At 34.6% G+C, this 20599-nt stretch overlaps 2 protein-coding genes across 4 annotated transcripts; one reads left to right on the top strand and one right to left on the bottom strand.

The window, feature by feature from the left end:
• Nucleotides 1-2530: 2530 nt before the first annotated feature.
• On the bottom strand, nt 2531-9603 carry LOC145112421 (uncharacterized). Of its 3 annotated transcripts, XR_013710525.1 has the most exons (3): nt 8113-9603; nt 2751-2861; nt 2531-2667 (listed from the first exon to the last, which is right to left on the bottom strand). XR_013710525.1 is itself a non-coding variant. In XM_079048584.1 (2 exons), exon 1 carries the CDS (start codon nt 9492-9494, stop codon nt 8130-8132), a length of 1365 nt encoding a protein of 454 aa, XP_078904710.1. In that variant the 5' UTR covers nt 9495-9603; the 3' UTR covers nt 2537-2667; nt 8113-8129. The 3 variants fall into 3 exon arrangements, 2 of the variants coding, with proteins under 2 accessions (XP_078904710.1, XP_078904711.1); XM_079048584.1 differs by lacking the exon at nt 2751-2861 and having other exon boundaries at nt 2537-2667; XM_079048585.1 differs by lacking the exons at nt 2531-2667; nt 2751-2861 and adding an exon at nt 7150-7721 and having other exon boundaries at nt 8113-9494.
• Nucleotides 5408-8118, top strand: LOC145112420 (Pentatricopeptide repeat (PPR) superfamily protein). The gene has a single exon (XM_079048582.1). The coding sequence runs from the start codon at nt 5459-5461 to the stop codon at nt 8003-8005; it is 2547 nt and encodes an 848-aa protein (XP_078904708.1). The 5' UTR covers nt 5408-5458; the 3' UTR covers nt 8006-8118.
• Nucleotides 9604-20599: the final 10996 nt, after the last annotated feature.

The following is a 20599-nucleotide window of genomic DNA, read 5'->3' as shown; positions in this document are numbered from 1 at the left end:
TTACAATATGTTTTGGTTAGTGGTTTAAGTTGATAAATTGATATAGCATGATTATAATAGGTTATTTGTCGTTTGTATAGTTGTTGTATAACTTGAAAAATTGTATATTCTTATCGTGTAATTGTTTTTATGAATTGAAAAATGATTAAATTACAGTATGTGTACAATAGTCGTTTGTATATATATTTGTCGTATAAGTTGAAAATTTGTATATATTTGTTTTTAACGTATAAAAATTTTTATAGTATCGTTAGAAAATTTTATAATATGTGTACAATAGTGGTATTAGTAGAAAAGATTTTATAGTATCTTTAGAAAATGTTATTTTATATAATATGAAAGTTAAAAATTGTTTGTATATTTGTCGTATAACTTGGAAAATTATTAATTTAGTTGTCGTTTTATTTGAAAAAATTGTTTGTTTATATGGTTAGAAAATGTTATTTTATATAATTAGAAAGATAAAAATTGTTTGTATATTTGTGGTATAACTTGGAAAATTGTTTATATATTTGTCGTTTAAGTTGAAAAATTGTTATACTATGTGTATGTTATTGTTTTTTATCGTAAATATATAAATTATTTATTAAATATTTGTATTTGCATTGTTATTATTGTTTATGTTATTATTGCACTTAATAATCATATATTTTAAAACGAAATATTTGTTTAGTTCTCTAATATGTTTTTGTGTTTTGTGCAGCATGATTTTAATTATTTCAATGTGAAAGCAATTGTAAACTTAAAAGGCTCGGGGTGTAATATATGGAAAGTATTTGAAGTGTTAGATGGTGTCAGGCGTGACATATTTAGAGATACCGTATTTGGTTATTTGTTGGATGTCCCTCGTTTACAAGGGGACGAATTGTTGTTCCATAAAATGTTTCTTCATCAGATCCGGCCGGACGCTGTTTTATCTCCAGATGGAATAAAACTGTTATATTTTAGAGTAGGCGATACGAAAATGGTATATGGGCCGGAAGAGTTTTGTTTGATAACCGGCTTCAATTTTGGGGAGTATCCAAAAAACATCGGGAAAAAAGTGTCAGAAAAAAAAAATAACTGATAAAAAAAGATGTTTATTGCGTGAGCGGCTATTTCCGAACTATACAAATAGTTCGGTGAAAATCGGCGACCTGAAAAGTTTTATTTTAAATCAACCATTCTTAGAAGTTGACGACGCCGATGCGGTTAGAGTATGTTTGATATACATTTTGTGTGAAGGTTTTTTGGGAAAAGAAATAAATGATCGGGTGCCACAAGATTGGTTTTTTTTTGCTGAGAATTTGGATGTCTGGAACAGGTATATTTTGTTTACGTTGAAAGTTTTATATTATTAATGTTAATTTATATTATAACTAATTTTTTTTTTGTTAGTTTCGCTTGGGGTAGCTATCTATGAGATTTTACGTATGATGACCTTGAGGATACATGGAACAAGATAAATAAATATTTATCACTTCCTGAGCGTCGTCAAACTTTAAAATACTCCGTCTCAGGATTTACGGCTCCAATAAGGGTATAAAAATTTACTTATATTTAAATTGTTTTATTGTTATGTTTTTTATTTTAATTTTAACTTTTATTACTATAATTGTAAAAATTGTAGATATGGATATATGAGATGCTTCCGGCTGTTCGTGCATGTGGATTTGTATTGAGGAAAAATAGAGACATGCCTCGGATGAAACGATGGAGTGGGACAAAAAAATTGAAATGGGTTGATGTGAACAAGATTTTTTCAAAGATACAGGTTTATAAATATTTTTTTATTATTAATAAACTTCATTATTATACTTTTATATGCATTTTTAATATGTTAAATTTTTTAGGAGGGACAACCACCAAGACAAAACATGTTACCGAGTGATGGTGAGATGACATCTAGTTATTATATGTCATTTCAAGAGTATGTATATGGTGAACGGAAATCAGTTCCATCCCCAGTACGTGACCATTTTAGGAGACAAGACGAATCTTCGTCTAGTATGTCGTTCAGTGGTCGCTCTCATGGTAGAGGTAGGGGCAGTGGGAAACACAACCTAGACGAGGTGTTGAAACGGCTACATGCACTGGAGCAGCATGTGTTTATGAACCGAGAACCTACAGAGGTTTTTGTTGAAGAAGTGAATAATGAAGCAATTAGTTTCAGGTCAACCAATACGTGAACTTATTGACCCAAAGAACGCAGCTTTAGAGTTTCGCCAACGGATGGCAAAAATTTATTGGGGTCGAGTCTTGGTCCTATGTAGTTGGATTATATTTTTGTATATGTAAATTAATGTTGGATTTGATTATTAGTTTATTTTTAGTTTTAACGTTACAACAATTACAACAAATTAATGACCTACTAATAACTTATCAATACATACAACATAAGGACGACAACAACATTTGTTTTAACGTTACAAGTACACTGTTCTAAACATAAGTACAAATACAACAATTTATTGACCTAACAACTTCAAAACTATCAAAACAATATTAAAAAGCTTACAACTTGTAAACAAGAACTGCCAAGAACAACACCCAACTACAAACCAACGCTATCTTTAACTTCTTATTTTCTGATTGAAAGAGTTTATTAGAGTTAGCTACTTTAGCTATTACCATAGATGATTGGTCCTTCTCTTCATCAACCCAACTGATAAACCCGCATTTTGGTCCCTGTAAATTTAAACATTGACAGTAACAATTGTTGCCATGTAAACACGAGGGTTTAAATATAAATGACGTTAAGAACATGATACCATATATGGGCAAGCGTAAAACAATCTTCCTGGGTTTTTAGCTGTACCCGAAATCCTAATGATACGTTCACCTCCGCAATTACAGTATGCCATTCGCCTTTTTTAGTCTATCTAATATGAATTAATTTCACATATAAATTTAATGGAGTTACATTACACCCATTTATAGAAGAAATTTTATTAGAAACAAGTATCTTTGACTATGAAATGAAGTGGTTTGACTACGAATTTAAAAAGTTGAACTATGAACTGCATACAAGTACATTGTCTTGTCTTGTCGGTCAGTGATGTTTGACTATGAAATGAACTGGTTTGACTACGAATTTAAAAAGTTGAACTATGAAATATGAACTGTAGAGAAACACCAATTTGTATATAATTAAAATTGTATTTGTGTGATGATTATAATACACTTTCATTGCTTGTGAAAATGAGTACTTACACCGAAAGAAGCTTTACTCAGCTACCAATGTTCCTGCATAATCTACAAAGAACAAATCCTAATACCTTCACATCCATCAAGAAAACGGATACCAACCGCTTTCAATTCTGTTTTGTGGCTTTAGGTTGCGTGGTATAACATAATAGTTTTATTTACTTACTTAAGATTTCTTGCTAATGTATCTTGTGTACTCTTTACTTATCAGTAATTTATGTTTGTTTTTCATTCGAAGAACTTGCTGCATTCGACGACATTTCTAAATATGGGAGTTCGTTTCGTTTAGGTGATTTCGGTGTTTGGTTTTTAGATCTTAAACATCTATTTATATAAATAAATACAGGATTATCAATTACAACTTTGACTACGAAATGATTGCATTTGGACTACGATTTTCAGCTTTCTGCAGTGACTTATCATGTCAAACAGTCATTTATGTCTTGTCACATAACAGTTTTGCAGGTTACTGCAGTGATTTGTCATTAATGTCTAGTCATTTCAAAGTTGGACTATGAATTAGAACTCTGACTACGAAATGGTAGCATTTAGACTAGTATGTATAAATACCACTTATAGCACCAGTTTATTATAATGTCGACTTTATTATGAGTTCCTCACACAAATTCGAAGTTTGCTCATGCAACGAAGTAGATTGTTACTACTGTGATTCAGTCGACCCTTTTTTTACACCCTCTTCAGCCGGGCCATATATGTCAGATGAAAATTTTGAAGAATTGAAGAAGGCCGAAGAACAACAAGAAGAGGACAAAGAGTCATCCCGACTTCTCAGTCAACGTGGTAATGATATTGCATCGGAATGCAAACAAGCTCAAGAATGGATAGACCTCAATAAAAACAAAATCAAAGAGCATGAAGATTGGATAAAAAAGACTAAGAAGGCAATCCCCGTAAACATGCTTTTTTTCATTTTTTTGACTCGAATTTTTTTTCTTTTTACTTTTATCTACTACACGCCTATTCATAACTTTAACTTCTTGTTCGACAACATCATCACAACGACCACCCACATCATTAAGATATGTACCAACATCATCATCACCAACATACTTGTAATTCTCAGGATCCACATAGTTAATAGGTGAATAACTAACATTAACATTTTCAGCAACACTGTGAAACTGAGGTACACTAGGAGTATTGAAAGTACCTATCGGATCGTTGCTCCCTTTATAGCTGCATAAATTACCAACCGGCTGATTTCCACTGTCACCACCCTCATTAACCTCATCTACTTCATCAACCACCACAAACACTTTGACAGCCCTTCCTCCACTACATTTGATTACATTTATCAACATTCTAACATCCATATCTTCAACTATAGCTATATAATAATTTAATTCAGGATGATGGAAACGAAAACTAATTCTATATTTGTCTAACAAACCAATTTTGCTTCTCACCAAAGATACAAAATCACTATAACTAATATACTCAGAAAATATCAAAGCAAATTCAGAAATACCTCCCTGTGGACATACGTATTCCAGATTTGTTTGAATAACTTGCCATCTCCCACCGGTTACAAGACAAACCAAATATTCAATCATTTTTTTAGAGAGATTTTAGAGAAATTTCCTAAACAAATAACAACTAAACTGATAATTTTCTACAAAAGTTTTTATATATAGTAACATTATTTCGTAGTCAAACCAATTGATTTCATAGTCAAATTAAAAAAATATATATATATTAAAAAAATTTCGCAAATTCGCAGATGGAATACAGAGTAAATCGCAGATGGACACAGTCCATCTGCGATTTTAACCCTGAAAAGCCCCTATATATACAAAAAAAAAAAATTCAATCCACCTGCGAATGTACAAGTGGCTAAAACACACTTGTGCTTTAGCCACTTGTACATTCGTAGATGGAATAGTCAAATCGCAGATGGACCATTCCCATCTGCGATTTTGAAGGCCATTTTTGCAATATTGATTTTTTTTTGCTATTTTCCGCAAAGTGATTAGGAAATTTGGCTATTTTTGTCATTTTCTCATAATTTTATACTTATTTGTTAAATATGGCCATATTGTTATGAAAATTTTAAAATTACAATCTTATAATTTTCTCAAACACTGTAGAAATCATTATAAATTATTTGCAAGAATTTGAGAAATTATTGTGTTAATATATTTATTAATATACGCAAAAAAAATGTATTTTATTAAAAAAGGACTATTTTTCATTTGAGGAATTATCGTCAACTAGAAGAGCAAGAAAAAAAAAAGTGGGCGAGCGTTTCACCATGGCTATGATGTCATCATCACCACCACTATACGTCGGAGACCACCATCCACCTACACCTCTGCTTCACTCGACCAGCACCAACGTTCAACTCATCGCAAATTGTCAGCTTCCTCCCCGACAACACCCCAATCATTTGTCTCAAAAGGTCGATCGTCTCTGCCAATTGAAAAACCTCACCGGAGCTCTGACTTTGCTCCACGACTCGCCTTCTGAACTTACAGAAACAGCCAAAGCAACCGGTATTCTATTGCAGGCATGCGGTGGAGACAAAGACATCGAAACCGGCCGGAAAGTCCACCAACTGGTTTGGTCATCGCCGCACTTGAGAAACAACTCAATCCTCAACACTCAAATTATCACGATGTACTCCGTTTGTGGATCTCCCTCCGATTTACGATTCGTTTTCGAACAATTAGAGAACAAGAACTTATATCAATGGAACGCAATCATCAACGGATACACTAGAAACGATCTCTGTGATGATGCGATTCTTGTCTTTTCCCAGTTTTTGCAAACAGAGCATATACCTGATAATTTCACCTTGCCTTGCGTGATTAAAGCTTGTGTCGGAGCTCCGAATTTGATGTGTGGACAAGTGGTTCACGGCATGGCCGTGAAGACAGATTTGATCTCAGATGTCTTTGTGGGTAATGCGTTGGTTGCAATGTATGCCAAGTTTGGATTTGTAGATGATGCAGTCAAGGTGTTCGACTTTATGCCTGAAAGAAACTTGGTCACATGGAATTCATTGATTTCAGGGTTCTCAGACAACGGGTTTTCTCAAAAAAGTATCCATCTGTTCATGGAGTTTCTGGTTGCCGGAGAAAGTTTGACACCTGACGTTGCTACATTAGTAACTTTGCTACCAGTTTGTGCTTCCGAAAGAGACGTTTTGTTAGGAAAAACCATCCACTCTTTGGCTGTGAAACTGGGATTGTATCATGATTTGACGGTGCAAAATGCATTGATGGATATGTATTTGAAAAACAGATACATGTTAGAAGCCCATATCGTTCTTGATAAAATAAAAAACAAGAATGTGGTTTCTTGGAATTCGATTATTTGGGGTTGTTCAAAAGAAGGTGAAGTTGGACATACATTTGAACTTCTTCGCAAGATGCAAATGGAAAAAATAAAACCCGATCAGGTAACCATTCTAAACGTCCTAAAAGTTTGCTTACATCATTCACATCTCTTAAAGGTAAAGGAACTTCATGGGTATTCAATTCGACATGGCATTGAATCTAACGAATTGGTGGCAAATGCTTTCATTACAGCTTACACAAAACATAAGTCATCATATTGTTTGGGTGAAAATACTTTTAACCTCATGAAAAACACAACAGTAAGTTCTTGGAATACACTTATCAGTGGCTCTGTGCGAAATGGTGATCCTTTAAAAGCGATAGATTTATATGTTAAAATGACATCTTTTGGGATTGAGCCTGATTTGTACAGCATCAGTAGCTTGCTTTTAGCTTTTCAAGAGCTCAAGTTGCTTAACTATGGTAAACAAACTCATGGGTTTGTGGTTAGAAAGGGGTTAGAAACCGATTCACATATCAGTAATTCATTAATTTCTTTTTACATTCAATGTGAGAAACTCGTGTCTGCAAGGTTTGTGTTTGATAGATTGGTGAATAAAAATTTAGTGTCATGGAATTCAATTATCGCTGGTTACTCACAGAATAAACAACCAAACAAAGCATTAAATATCTTCCGAAAAATGGTGTTTAGTGGGACCCAACCGTATGAGATTGCAACCACAAGTGTGTTAAGCGCTTGTTCACAGTTGTCTGCTCTAAAGCTAGGAAAATCAATCCATTCTTTTGCTTTAAAAAAAAACCTCACGAGGGACGTTTTCGTAATATCTTCAATCATAGACATGTATGCGAAAACGGGCAGCATAAAAGCTGCCCGGAATGTTTTCGAGCGGTCAGATAAAAACCATGTTGGACTCTGGACAGTTCTGATTGCAGGCTATGCGATTCACGGGCAGGGAAACGAATCCATAAAGCTGTTCATAGAAATGAAAAGGTTTGGAATGAAACCTGATCATTTCACCTTCATTGCCATTTTAATGGCATGTAACCATGGTGGATTAGTCAAAGAAGGTCTTGAATTCTACAATGAGATGGATACTGTTCATGGAGTCGAGCCAAAAATCGAGCATTATGCATGTTTAATCGACATGCTTGGTCGTGCAGGACGCTTTGTTGATGCTATGATGGTTGTTGCTAAAATGCCTGAAGAACCTGATGCTAGAATTTGGAGTTCATTGCTTAGTTCATGTAGAATTCATGGTAATATGGAGTTGGGAAAAGAAGTTGCTGAAAAGTTGTTAAAACTTGAGCCAAATAAACCAGAAAACTATGTGTTGTCATCGAACCTTTTTGCAAGTTTAGAAAAGTGGGATGATGTTAGAATGATTAGGGAAAAGATGAAGAAGATTGGGGTGAAGAAAGAAGTTGGTTGTAGTTGGATTGAAGTTGAAGGGAAAGTATATAACTTCCTTGCTGGAGATAATGGAGCTCAAGAAATGTAAACTCAAAAGTAACAAACTTTGCATATTTTATTGGATTTAAACATTGAGGAATCACTTAAATCATCATCCTAAATGTATTGATGCTAAAACTTCAAAACCATACTAACCTTGTCATGTTTCAGAGTTAACTAGCAACCCTTTCTGCTTTCCTGCTTTCATAATCAGGATCATCAGTTGGCAGCTCATGGCGACAAACTGGACATGTATTTCGTATACATAACCAAGGAATGATGCAATCTTCATGGTAATGATGAATACAAGGAAGCTGTTTTGCCTTTTCCCCAACACCAATTTCATCCTTGCAAACAGCACAAAGTGTGTTGTTTTTTTCAACATGTTCAAGAGTCATAACCACAGATGGAAGATTCTCAACTGCCTTTTTGGAAGCAGGTGGTTGAACTAAACCTGAGTCACCATTATCTGCAAACTGCCCGAATAACATCTCATGTTCTGCATCATTGTAGTCTTCAAATTGACCTTCTAAATCTGGATTTGCTTCAAGATTGTGAACATTCAAGAAAACCTCCCACTCATTGTAGTTATTGGCCTCTGTGGTAGTGGGATTTGCTTCGTGATTATGAGAATTCAGGAATAATTCCCACTCGAGATCATCTACTGTGGTGTTATTGTCAGCCTCTGCGTCCAGAAACATGGTCAACACTTCCCTTTCGTTGACTCCACCATCCACTTCCTCCCACTCAAAATGTTGTTGTGCAGGTATGTCCCATCTTGAATGATCATCGTCCTCTAGCTGAAAAGCATCCCAACATAGCCTAAGACTTGCTTCATCATCACCGAAATCATCGTCCACACCAATAATCTCGTTTACATGGTCCTCATCGGAATCAGTCACACTTAATCCACTCATGAAATATGCTGGATCTCTCGATTCAGATCGAGCACCACTGCTGCTGGTCCTCCTCGACACGAAGAACTCATCACCACAATCAGCAACCATAAATCCAGAATTGTCATCACCTTCGTCATTACAATTACGAACTTCTACGGGAAACCCTAACCCTAATCCTGACTCAAAATCCATCTCCAAATTGTGTGGATTGGTATCCTCGTTCCAATCATTAACTCTAACAATACGATCAGAATCACCCAAATCGGTGTCTAACATTACACGCGACGAAGAATGCGATCGCTCAACGCGATGATGGAACATATCGATTACGAAATTTACCTCGTTTTCGAGATCGAATGGAATAGAAGCATTGTTTCCGTTTAAAACTCGGATCGGATTCCGATCGGAGCGGCGCCTTTGTCGGCAAAGGAAATATTCCGATGAAGGAAAGTCGAGATCTGAAGGCGAAACGTCGAAGCCGTCGAGATCTTGAGACCAGGCATGGCTGCGAGGAGAAAGGGAGTTTAGAAGGTCGTCATTCTCGTTATCGTCATCGTCTTCATGGAGATGAAGGTGGGATATCTGCGCCATCATTGAAAAAGGGGTGTGGTTTTTGTTTAAGGGTGAAGGCTTCTGCATTGTGTGTGAGCGTAGGATATTCAGGTTAGCAAAAAACGGGCTGTCTCTTTTTCTCCGGCCCCTTTAAAAAGAAATCCGTTTCAATAATTTTTCTTTCAGAGACTGGTTTTTGATATGGAACGTGTGTCTTAAAAAGAAAATTTAAAGAATACATGAACAAACAAATAATGACTTTTTTTTTTTTGTAAAAATGTTTCATAATTCTTCAAATGCCACATGACGAAATATATTCACGTTAAAACGGTAAATACAATGTATGAATTAGGTTGATTCGAAAGATTTTTGTGTAAAATTTTCTAAAAAAAATAGTTATATAAATATTATTGAAAATTATATCATAATATAATAATTCAAGTTGATGAATAAAACAAACTTAAAAGTTTGAGCCGCTAAAAAGTGGTCCAGTCCGAATTAATCCAAAATCAATATAGACTACCGAAATTTCAACCCGTCGACCTAAATTTAAGAGTAAGTTACACTTTTTGTACTTATGAGTTTTGTTAGATTTGTATTTATTTAGTCCAATCTTTAATACTTTGATAAGATGTATCCCTGTGGTTTAAAAAAATTACAATGTACATCCTTAGTCCATTTAAAAGATTTTTATCCTTCCTTTTGTACTTTTGTTTTTCTTATATATATATATATATATATATATATATATAGACACACGAAAGGGTTATTTGGAAAATAAAAAAACCCTAAAAATCATAAAAATGCATAAAAAAAATACTTAGAGATCACAAAACTTTTTTTTGAATTTTTTTGTGAAAAAATCGCAGCTTTTTAAAAAATTCGCTGAAAAAAAAATTTATAGAAAAAAAAAATTGATTTTTTTTTCAGCGAATTTTAATAAAAAGCTGCGATTTTTTATAAAAAAAATTCAAAAAAAAGTTTTGTGATCTCTAAGTATTTTTTTTATTAATTTTTATGATTTTTAGGGTTTTTTGTTTTCCATAGAACCTAAACCTATATATATATATATATATATATATATATATATATATATATATATATATATACTAGCCGTCTACCCGCGCCAAGCGACGGGTGCGAATAGTTTTTCAAAATTTAGTTTCTAGAGGCGATTATTCTTTTGTGCAAATAGTTTACTGTTGAAACACATGATTGATTGTACGTTATTAATCGTGCAACACTTTTTTACACACAACATTTAATGTAGACTTCATTGTCGTTTAATTGTTCGTCTGGCTTCATCAACTCGAAATTGATTCAAAGAGAATGCATGTCCGACCAAATCATGTTTTCAATCAACGGCCGGCTGGTCGTAAACATTGTGGGACGATTGTCAAAATTTTGCCTCTCTGAGATATTTAATATATAGTTATGTAAATTATAAATAAAACATTAAATAAAAAGTGACATTCATTTTAGTGTATTCATTTGATGGAGAAGAGCTCAAATCAATAACATAAATCTCTGCACATTTAAAATATAATTAAATTATCATGTGTAAAGAATTTTACTGTTTGAAGCTAATAGAAATGGTTATGTGAAAATTTCATGACATAGGTAAACGCATCCAGGAGATTCCCACTAAGATTTCTTCATTTTCACAGCATGTTTCCATTTTCAAAGTATATCCATTTTTTAAAAAGTTATAAATAAGTTTAAATTTAAAATAGAAATGGTTGTGTGCATGTAATCCATCAACAGGTGACTGACTTACTACAAAATAAGAAACCAATATTTCCCCAATATTACCCTCTAACACCATATTATGATAAACCTTGTGTTGATTCCTTAAGACGAACTTTCGTCACATCATATTGTTGTGCTCTATGCAATCACTCCTCACGAAGCTTTAAGTTCTGGAATTGAACTTATTATGAGTTAAACATTACATGATAAGAAATATTTATAAAAAACTAATTAAAGGGCAACACGGTCATTGAAAAACTCCAAAAGAAAGGGCTGATATGTAACCCGATTCCTTTAGGGACCAAAACCAAAAAATTATAATTAAACTCGAGTACCAAAAATGTACATCCCTGCATTGCAAATATGATTATACAGAAAGCAGAAAAATAGAATTGCTTACCTAAAAGTGAAACCTGGTGGGTTTTGAATCTGTCTTGTCCTTTACCCATTTGTCTCCATTCCATTCATATGTAATTAAAACACAACATTTGTTAACCTTTTCAACTAAATTATCATTAGGTGATATTAACATGTTTGTTTCCAGAGACTTTGAATTTTTGAAGCTGAATCAGAAAGGTATAGGCTTCCAAAAAATAAAAACATTTAGAGATTTAATACCATATTGTGCTTGCATCTATTTCTAGTCCCTGGAAGCATCAAAAATCAAAATACCTACAAAGATGACATTTTAAGGTTTAGGCTTCCACCCAATATTACGCATAGATTGACCCGACTTGGATGAAAATTTTCATTGATTATTAAAAAAAAAAGTTGGTCACGGACAATCAGTTGAGACTGTTCTTGCCTATCGAATATTAGGAAATTTGTGAATATAAAATAGTAAATAAACAAATAATAAGAAAAATTAAACCTGCTATTAAATTTCCGTCGAGATCAAAATGAAGAGAGTATTAGGAGTGAAAATTGCAACACGTGGAAGATCAAGAAATATCTGTCCAACTGTTATATATCACAATAAAAATAAAAGTTAGACATGTAACTACATTGACAACAGATTTCAAATCAGACAGATCAAAAAAGGAATTTCCCAAATGAATTTCTTAAGAAGTAATTAGCAAAAATGTGACTTAGCAGATGAAGCGAACACTTTTACAATTCTGATTGTATATGGTACTTAATCATCCCCCCTCCCCCTCCCCCCAAGAGATCAGATCTCTCACATAGATGCCCTTTCCCCCTGCTATACACACACATACACACACACACACACGCTAACTATAGCATTGTAGAAAACTTTGTTTTCCTCCAAAGTCATGCCATAAAATTAAGCTTTTAGTTCCTTCTTTTTGAAATTTAGTTGTTAAACACAAACACACAGTAAATAGATCCAGTATACACACACCTAATTTTTATGTATAATGAACAGAAGAAAAGAAAATGGAAACACATACCTGATTTATTTCTTCTCTTAACAGGGAATTATGGCTTGTTTCGGAAGAGTGTTGGTGCCATGGTTGTTTCCATCATACCCACCACCAAAACAACCTTATACCACCACCATCACAACCCATCTTAATCACCACGAACCACTATCCTCCACCACTAAAAATCATAACCCATTACAGCCTCCCCACTGAGACCACTTGGTGAACCTCCCATTACAATTCTCTAAACAATAAAAAGAGAGAGAGAGAGAGAGAGAGAGAGAGAGAGAGAGAGAAAGAGAGAAAGAGAGTTTACCTAGATTTTATAAATGCAAGCAATAGAGAGGATGATAGAGTTAAGAAGCCACATTTAATCTGGTTATTTGTCTTCCTCATCATCTCAACAAATCAACTAATTGTGGAAGACCTGCAATCGCTCGAGTAAAAAAAGAGTCAATGGATGAAGAGATATTGTTTTAACCTATAGAAAAATTAAAAAACGTATGAACCTTAGTATGTGAATTCGATGGCAGTAAGCTGAAAAAAAAATCAGTTTGTTGTAAAAGTATCAAATTTTGATTTTGTGAACCGGTAAAAGTCAGATAGCTATAACCAAAAATCTGAACAAAAACATGAATCAGACACAACTCATGACATTTCTAAGACGAATATTTTAATACAAATCCTAAATATTATCTTTTATAACCTTTCTTGGTCAGAAATTGTTACGACACTAAAAAGTTATGAACTCATTAGCATACCAACATACCTTGATGATGGTGGTAACCCAACGTCTAAGGTTTTAACAGAGAATGTTGAGTGACAGTAGGGATTCCGATGGGTAGATTAGGTTTCGACATATAGAATCGGAAGCGATGGTGGACGATTTTAGAGAGGGAGACGAAATAAGTGATGGTCGATGCAGTTCAACAACACTTACAATACATTGCTACCATGCATACTTTATACTTTGCCTACAGTTTCAAAACCAAAAATATGAACAATTTAAAAGTTACCATTAATTCTACAAAATATAATAATTTATAACCTAAAAACAAAAGGAATTAAGAGAAACTAATGGAAACATGACTAAACCATTCAACCTCTCCTATGGCATGGATGAAAACTAGGCAGCGGAAAAATCGAAACAACGATATACCTAAGTGTACATGCATCCTATGGATCTATGGCTTCATGCTAATTACATCAACCCTATAAAACTAGAAACAAAGAAGAAAACATACCTCTTATGTAGCCCTTGATCTCCATGCTTGAGATCTTGAACCTCCATGAAGTTGCTTGGATGAAAGGATCCAAACCAGAATCCCTCTAATGGTATCACACCCAATGACATCAAAGAGTGGAATAAAAATAACTAGGAGAAGGGTCAATTTCACAAACCCAAAGGGGTTAGAAATCGTCCCTAAGAGGGGGAGGAAGAAGGGTTGGCGAAACTTCAAGCCAAGGTGCAAGGAGGAATGAAATCCCTAAGGCCCTATTTATAGCCCTGGATGCCTCGTAGAGTTTAGTACTCCTTCCCATGTGGGATGGAGGCCTAACCACTAAATTTCACTCCTTTCCCATGTGGGATGGAGTGATTTTCATCCAACCCTAATTCCATAAGGTTCTGGAACATTCCTGATTAACCAACTATCGATTAATGAACATTCAACCCTTTAATTAATTAAACTGTTAATTAATTCCCATAATATATTTCCAAAATATATTTCCAATTAGTTTCTAATTAATTATTAACTATAATAATTAATAAACCAATTTCTCCTTTATTTATTCTACTCAATTTGGGTCTTGAGGGCAACCCAAAAGGACCCTGCTATTATTAGAAATATTACCAATAGTTAATGACCTTGGACACTATTCCAACAGTCTCCCACTTGGACAAGTCATCAACTATACGAGGCCCAATATTTCTCAATAATCAACAGAGAGTTAGCCATCCAATGCAACTACCGAACTCTTGATCTAATCAAGATTCAGCCCTTAGATAAGTGATCAATTATCCCTTCGTTCTATGATATATGTATGAATTCGAGACATGGATAATGGTCAATCTCAAGAATTCAAGATTATGTTTCCCGATATAGATTTGTGACGACTGCATCTGACTACTAAATTGAACACATCAATTCCAGTCAGGGCTCGGCCAAGCACTTTAGATGTCAGCACCAAATCATCGAGGGGCCCATAGATATCGCCTCTCCTATTAAGGCAGAATGAATGAATAAACTTCGACTACATAGTTTTTGTCTATTTCATCATGTCACACATGGACATACCCTTTATAACTACCAGTTACGGTTAGCGTTGGAGTAGAGCAATACATAACATAATCATAGAGCAAAACCCCACATGTATCTAGGTTTGAAGAATAGAAGATATTATCGTCTTAGAATTATTTGTGACTGAATCCATGAAGTAATCTCTAAGCGTGGGTTGGTCCAATACTTAAATCTCTATTAAGCACTCATGAGTGTTAGCGCAATCACTATGCTATGTCTAATCAATATGGACAATCCACCAATACTCATGACAGTCTTGAATCACTACTTACTTCCAAGAGTATGACCGACTGTGGACGTTTGAGTAAATTAATACTAGGGAAGTAGCTTCCAAACATGCAAATGTGAGAACGCAGTGATAAGCTAATTGAAATGACCGAACTCCATCATATATTAAGATCACCACTTAATAATCGCCAAATCAAATTAAAACTTATACCGCTTAAAGTTCTCGGGTTTGTAAAACAAACCAAACTAAGAGTGTTTAAGCCAATTCATTTACAAATCTAATGCCTCTCGACTTTGTCTGACTGTCAAATGACATCGGCTTATGGAATGGATCGACAAGATTATCTTTCGATATGAATCATTGACTATGATGTCTTTACATTTGACTCACTATCAAATGTGTTGGTACTTACTGAGTATGTTTCATGTGAGCTGTGTGACTTGGGATCCATACTCGAGGTAAGTTCACCCAAAGTCACAAGAAACTTCATAAGGACCATCAATGATTGAATTTCAACAAAGATGTCACTAATGAATCTCTTTCAGTCACATTGTCCACTTTGCAATTTAACCAACCGCAACATACTCTAAGTTTGCAAAATCCACTATGGTGTAATACTTGGTACTCTTCCAAGCTAAAACTTCACCATTCAGAGAAGCACGAAATCCGACTGCAAACATAAACGTCTTTATTAGTATGGAACTTAGCATCAATGTAACTCTTACAATGATCTCTTCCATACTATCAAGATCATCTCTTCTGTCCCCCAAGGACACTTAAGAATGTTCTCGATCTTGATTCATTGATTCTTGCCAAATTGATCTAATCAAACTTGTCATGATCAAGGCATACGAGTCATTAGATCCAGTACATGTCATGGCATTTATGATCGATCCCATAGCAGAAGCATGTGGGACACGACTCATTTGCTTTAGCTCAATAGTAGAACTAGGACATTAGCATTGCTCAATTTCATGCCAGCCTAAACTCCTTTTTGAGTTATGCATGTCGAGTTTCCTCAACATTTAATGTGCTTTGGCTTAATCCAATGAATCACCTTGATATATGTACGTGTTCTTTATCTCCCATGTATATCATAGCGAAACAATTCTCAAACAAAGCCAAACTTTTACACTTGCTAAGTTAGAATATAATTTCCTATGAATAGTACATTATCTATATACAATACAAGGATAACTACAGTGCTCCCACTGGCACTGACATATATATATGGCTTATCTATGTTTCTCGAATTCAAACTCCTTGAACATTCTCATTGAAACAAAGAATCCAATTACTCCCACTAGTTTTGACATATATATGGCTTATCTTTATTTCTTCGAAATTCAAACTGTTTGAACTTTCTCATTGAAATAATGATCCATCTTGCGAGATGCTTATTTCGGTCCATAAATGAACTTATTAAGCTTACACATCCTTCAAAACCTATCTTGGTTTAATTATGTGTTTGTTCCTATCCATGATTGTCTCTACTTGAAGATCCACTTGCACCTAAGGGTTAAGGTCAAGTGCTTGATCTACCAAATTACAACATACATGGATTGAATCTCGCTTTCCAATTCCTCCTTCTATGTTGTAGCCTTTAGGGCCTACCATAGCTTCCGATAGCTGGTATACTCTGATTGCTATCTACCAGTGACTCAAATACCTTAGCAATATAAAGTCTTATATAACTAGGTCCATGACGTCTTCTATCAGATTTATAAGGAAAAATGGAAATATATCAGTTTCCTTAATAGCTCTTTCAATTCCAAATTGAATGCTATGTCCAACTTTAGGCTCTTCGTTGGTTGACTCTTGAATCTTATCAAGATCAATGTGGCTCCCACTAGCCCTTTTGGAAATCAGCTCCCTCTCTTGAAAGACTGCCCTTTGAGCAACATACACTTTGTTCTCAAAAGGTTGTTAAACAATTATCCAAAATGCTTGATGGGCTCTCCAACGAGATAACACATCTTTAATCAAAGTCCTAGATTGTCGAGCGCTTCACGACAAGCGTAAGCCTCATAATCGTAGACTTCCATATATGGCAGTGAGGATAGAATCTCACTTCACATACCATAGAGTGTTTCAAGAACCTACTTAGTTGGCACAAGACCAAAGGAATTCTTGTAACGTTATCATGGTACAACCCACAAATTGTTAGCAAACACAGTGAGACTCATCTAGTACAAAATCAATAAATGATTTGTTTCTCTATCCAACTAACACTTCCTAATGGTAGTGTTTTGGGCGGAGATAGATCATGAAACTCTTTCACGATCACTTAGATGATCGATAAAGTTTGGACTGAGATTCTCACTATGAGTGTCTCATCCTATTGCCCAATTGATTCTTAACTTCGCTATATGAGAGCTCTGAAGACCTGAGAGGTTCCAGACTCACATTTATACGAAGTTGGTCTCAATATGTATCGTGGTTAATCTGAACGGTCCATTAGTGTGAACTAATTCCAACAGATACTCACATCACCCAGTGACGCATTCATCATCTATCTTGATAAACAAGATTTACATTTATCATAAGACTCGAGGTCAAATGATATCCAAAATCTGTTCCAACTGGATACTTGGTAATGCATTTCTCATTTATGTATCTAATACTATGATTCCACAAATACATTTCACCCAAACATTTGGATGTATTTGAATAAGTACTTATTATGGTCAATCTGAACGATCCATTAGTTAAACTAACATCAACAGATATTCACACTAATACACCTTATTCAAATGTTCGAATCAATTTTGAACTACTTCTACTATACTAGCTTCATAGATTTCATGACTTTCTTTTAACATGTTAGAATGCTCCACATTTAAATAAGTCAGAACTATCTCATGAATCATAGTATAAACAATTTCAATTATAATACCATAGACTAAATATTTTGAAAAGAGTTGTCTTTTGATCCTATGAATGTAGCAAGGGCTTGGCATTCATGATCAAATTATCTTCTCCATGTTTCAGTCTTCTTACTTCATTTTAGTCACTGCTCACTCTTGCAAATGTCAATACTTAAACCTTTACAAAATACTTAAGGTTTAGAAGTAATGTTCTCATTAGGGGTGAGCAAAACCGAACCCGGAAACCGAAAAACCGACAAAAACCGACGAAACTGAAACCGAAAAACCGAAACTGAAGCATAAACCGATGGTTTGGGTTCGTATTATTTAGAAACCGAAAAATTTGGTTCGGTTTGGGTTTTAGGAATGTGCGAAACCGAGAGAAACCGAATCGAACCGATCTTTATAAAAATATGAATTCTGCGATTTATATATGTATGTATATGTTTTCCTTGACTTGTAAACACAAACAGATGGCTGGTGTGTTTGCTAAGGAGGCGGCCATATAATGTAAAAGACCCGGGTTCGATCCTTTCTCTTGACGTGTGGAGCTTTTATTTTGTTTACCCCTTTGTTTCTTCTATTTGTTATAGCGAAACTTTATCCCACATCGACACAGGATGAAACATTCTTCCTATTCTCCTCTTATATAAAGCAATACAAACTACCAAATCCCACAAGTGAAATTTCGAACGGGTTTTTGGGTTTAAAACCGAAACCGAGTTTGAAAAAACCGAAAAACCGGGAAACCGACCCATCGGTTTGGGTTTAGGGTTCGCTTTTAAATATTTGAAAACTGATACCATCGGTTTTGGGTCAAAACCGACCCAAACCGACCCATGCTCAGCCCTAGTTCTCATGGCATTATAAATCCATATATTTGATTGAATACCAAACATGGAAGAACCAATTATCTTTTGATCCTATGGAAAGTAGCACGGGCTCGTGATCCGTGATCAAATTTAACTTCTTCATGTTTAGTCCTTTCACCTCAAATATACATTTGGGCAAGTTTTCTTTCTTAGTCCTTTTTCTTGTTATGGAAACGAATTATCAGAACATGTCTCAAAGTAAGCCTTCCTTTGTCCTAGGTATTTGGACCTAGATTAGGTATACCAAAACTAATCGCCTTTTAACCCATGGACAATTGACTTTCTTTCTCTTGACACTATTCATGATAGTAAAATATGGGAGTGTTTTGAAGTATGAGTTTCTATGATTGCCATGTTAATTCCAAAAGGAAACCTCAACATGCTACACAACTCCTTCATGGTCATTCCAAGTTGTTCATATCAAAATCAAAATGAATTGATTATATGTACATGTCAGCTAGTTGACTAACCCTAGTCAACTTCTAACTCAAGGAAATTCCATTTTACTTCAATATGTCAATTTACAACGTACATTTGATAATTGCTCTTTCTAACAATTTAGAATGCAATGTTTGAAGTAATCTAGGAAGAGATTTAACAAAGGCATGATCTTTCCTTTCGTTTATGAGAACTATTCCCAAACTACGAAATTGACAAGATTGATCATCCTCATAGCTAATCTTTTCAAAGGTTTTATAGCAGTAGATTTTAGTGGATAAGGTTATAGACATCATTCAATAACAAATTCCATTATAGTTTGTTTTACTTATCCTTAGAAAATAATCACCCTAAATAAAATTATTTTAGAAGGCTAGGATTCATATTTGACTCTATGATGTGTTAAGGGATGTCGTAAACACACCATAAAGTTATTTAGGTAGGCAAAGCCCTTTACCAATTTCGATCACCACAAAATTCCTAGATCTTTGAGATTCATTGACTATCAATGGCATGTTAATCTCAGATTATGTTCATCTCAAATTCAATGACGGGGTCGCCGCGGATCATTGAACAGATGGTGAATCGACCATACAAAATCGCATGGTCCCCGGCTCAAGTTACGCTTGAGATTCGCGAGTTCCACATCATTCTCTACCTATACTCTCAAATTGACGTGCCGGTTAACCACGCGAGCTCCATCAACAAGTTATAAAGAGAATGTGCAACTTTTATGGATAACATAAGATTCACATTAAATAGATTGAGAATTAACCTTGCAAAATCGCATGGTCCCCAACTCAAGTTACGCTTGAGATTCGCGAGTTCCATATCATTCTCAACTATATCCTAGATTGATGTGTCGGTTAACCACACGAGCTCCACCAACAGAATATAAAGAGAATGTGCAATTTTCATGGATAATATAAACTCACATTCTATTAATAAATCCCCATTTTGTTTTATACTTACTTGTATGTAGAATACTTTTAGATTGACCATTATCACTATTAAACCCTTTCGGTAACTCCATTCTCAAAATGCAATAGGGCGGTGAGGGTGGTAAGCGCGAAGCATATTAAAAACCGACCTCATTAGGAATCAAAGAGACCTCCTTAAACCCTTACATTAGAACGAGTGAGCCTAGTCGAGGTAAGACTGACAATGTCAACATTTAAACACGCGAGGGCGCATGTTGTAACTTTCTTATACATATAATAAACGCAATTCTAATATATATATATATATATATATATATATATATATATATATAAATACAAGGGGTAAATTTAAAACTCTTTAAATTTAGTTGTCTATTATTAATTCTAATTAATTGCGAGGACGCAATGTAA

The sequence above is a fragment of the Lactuca virosa genome, chromosome 5, assembly GCF_052849685.1.
Source record: "Lactuca virosa cultivar CGN04683 chromosome 5, Lactuca_virosa_CGN04683_v6, whole genome shotgun sequence".
NCBI classification, from domain to species: Eukaryota; Viridiplantae; Streptophyta; class Magnoliopsida; order Asterales; family Asteraceae; genus Lactuca; species Lactuca virosa.
Note: the sequence above shows the minus strand (reverse complement) of the source record. Positions and strands in the feature narration are given on the sequence as shown.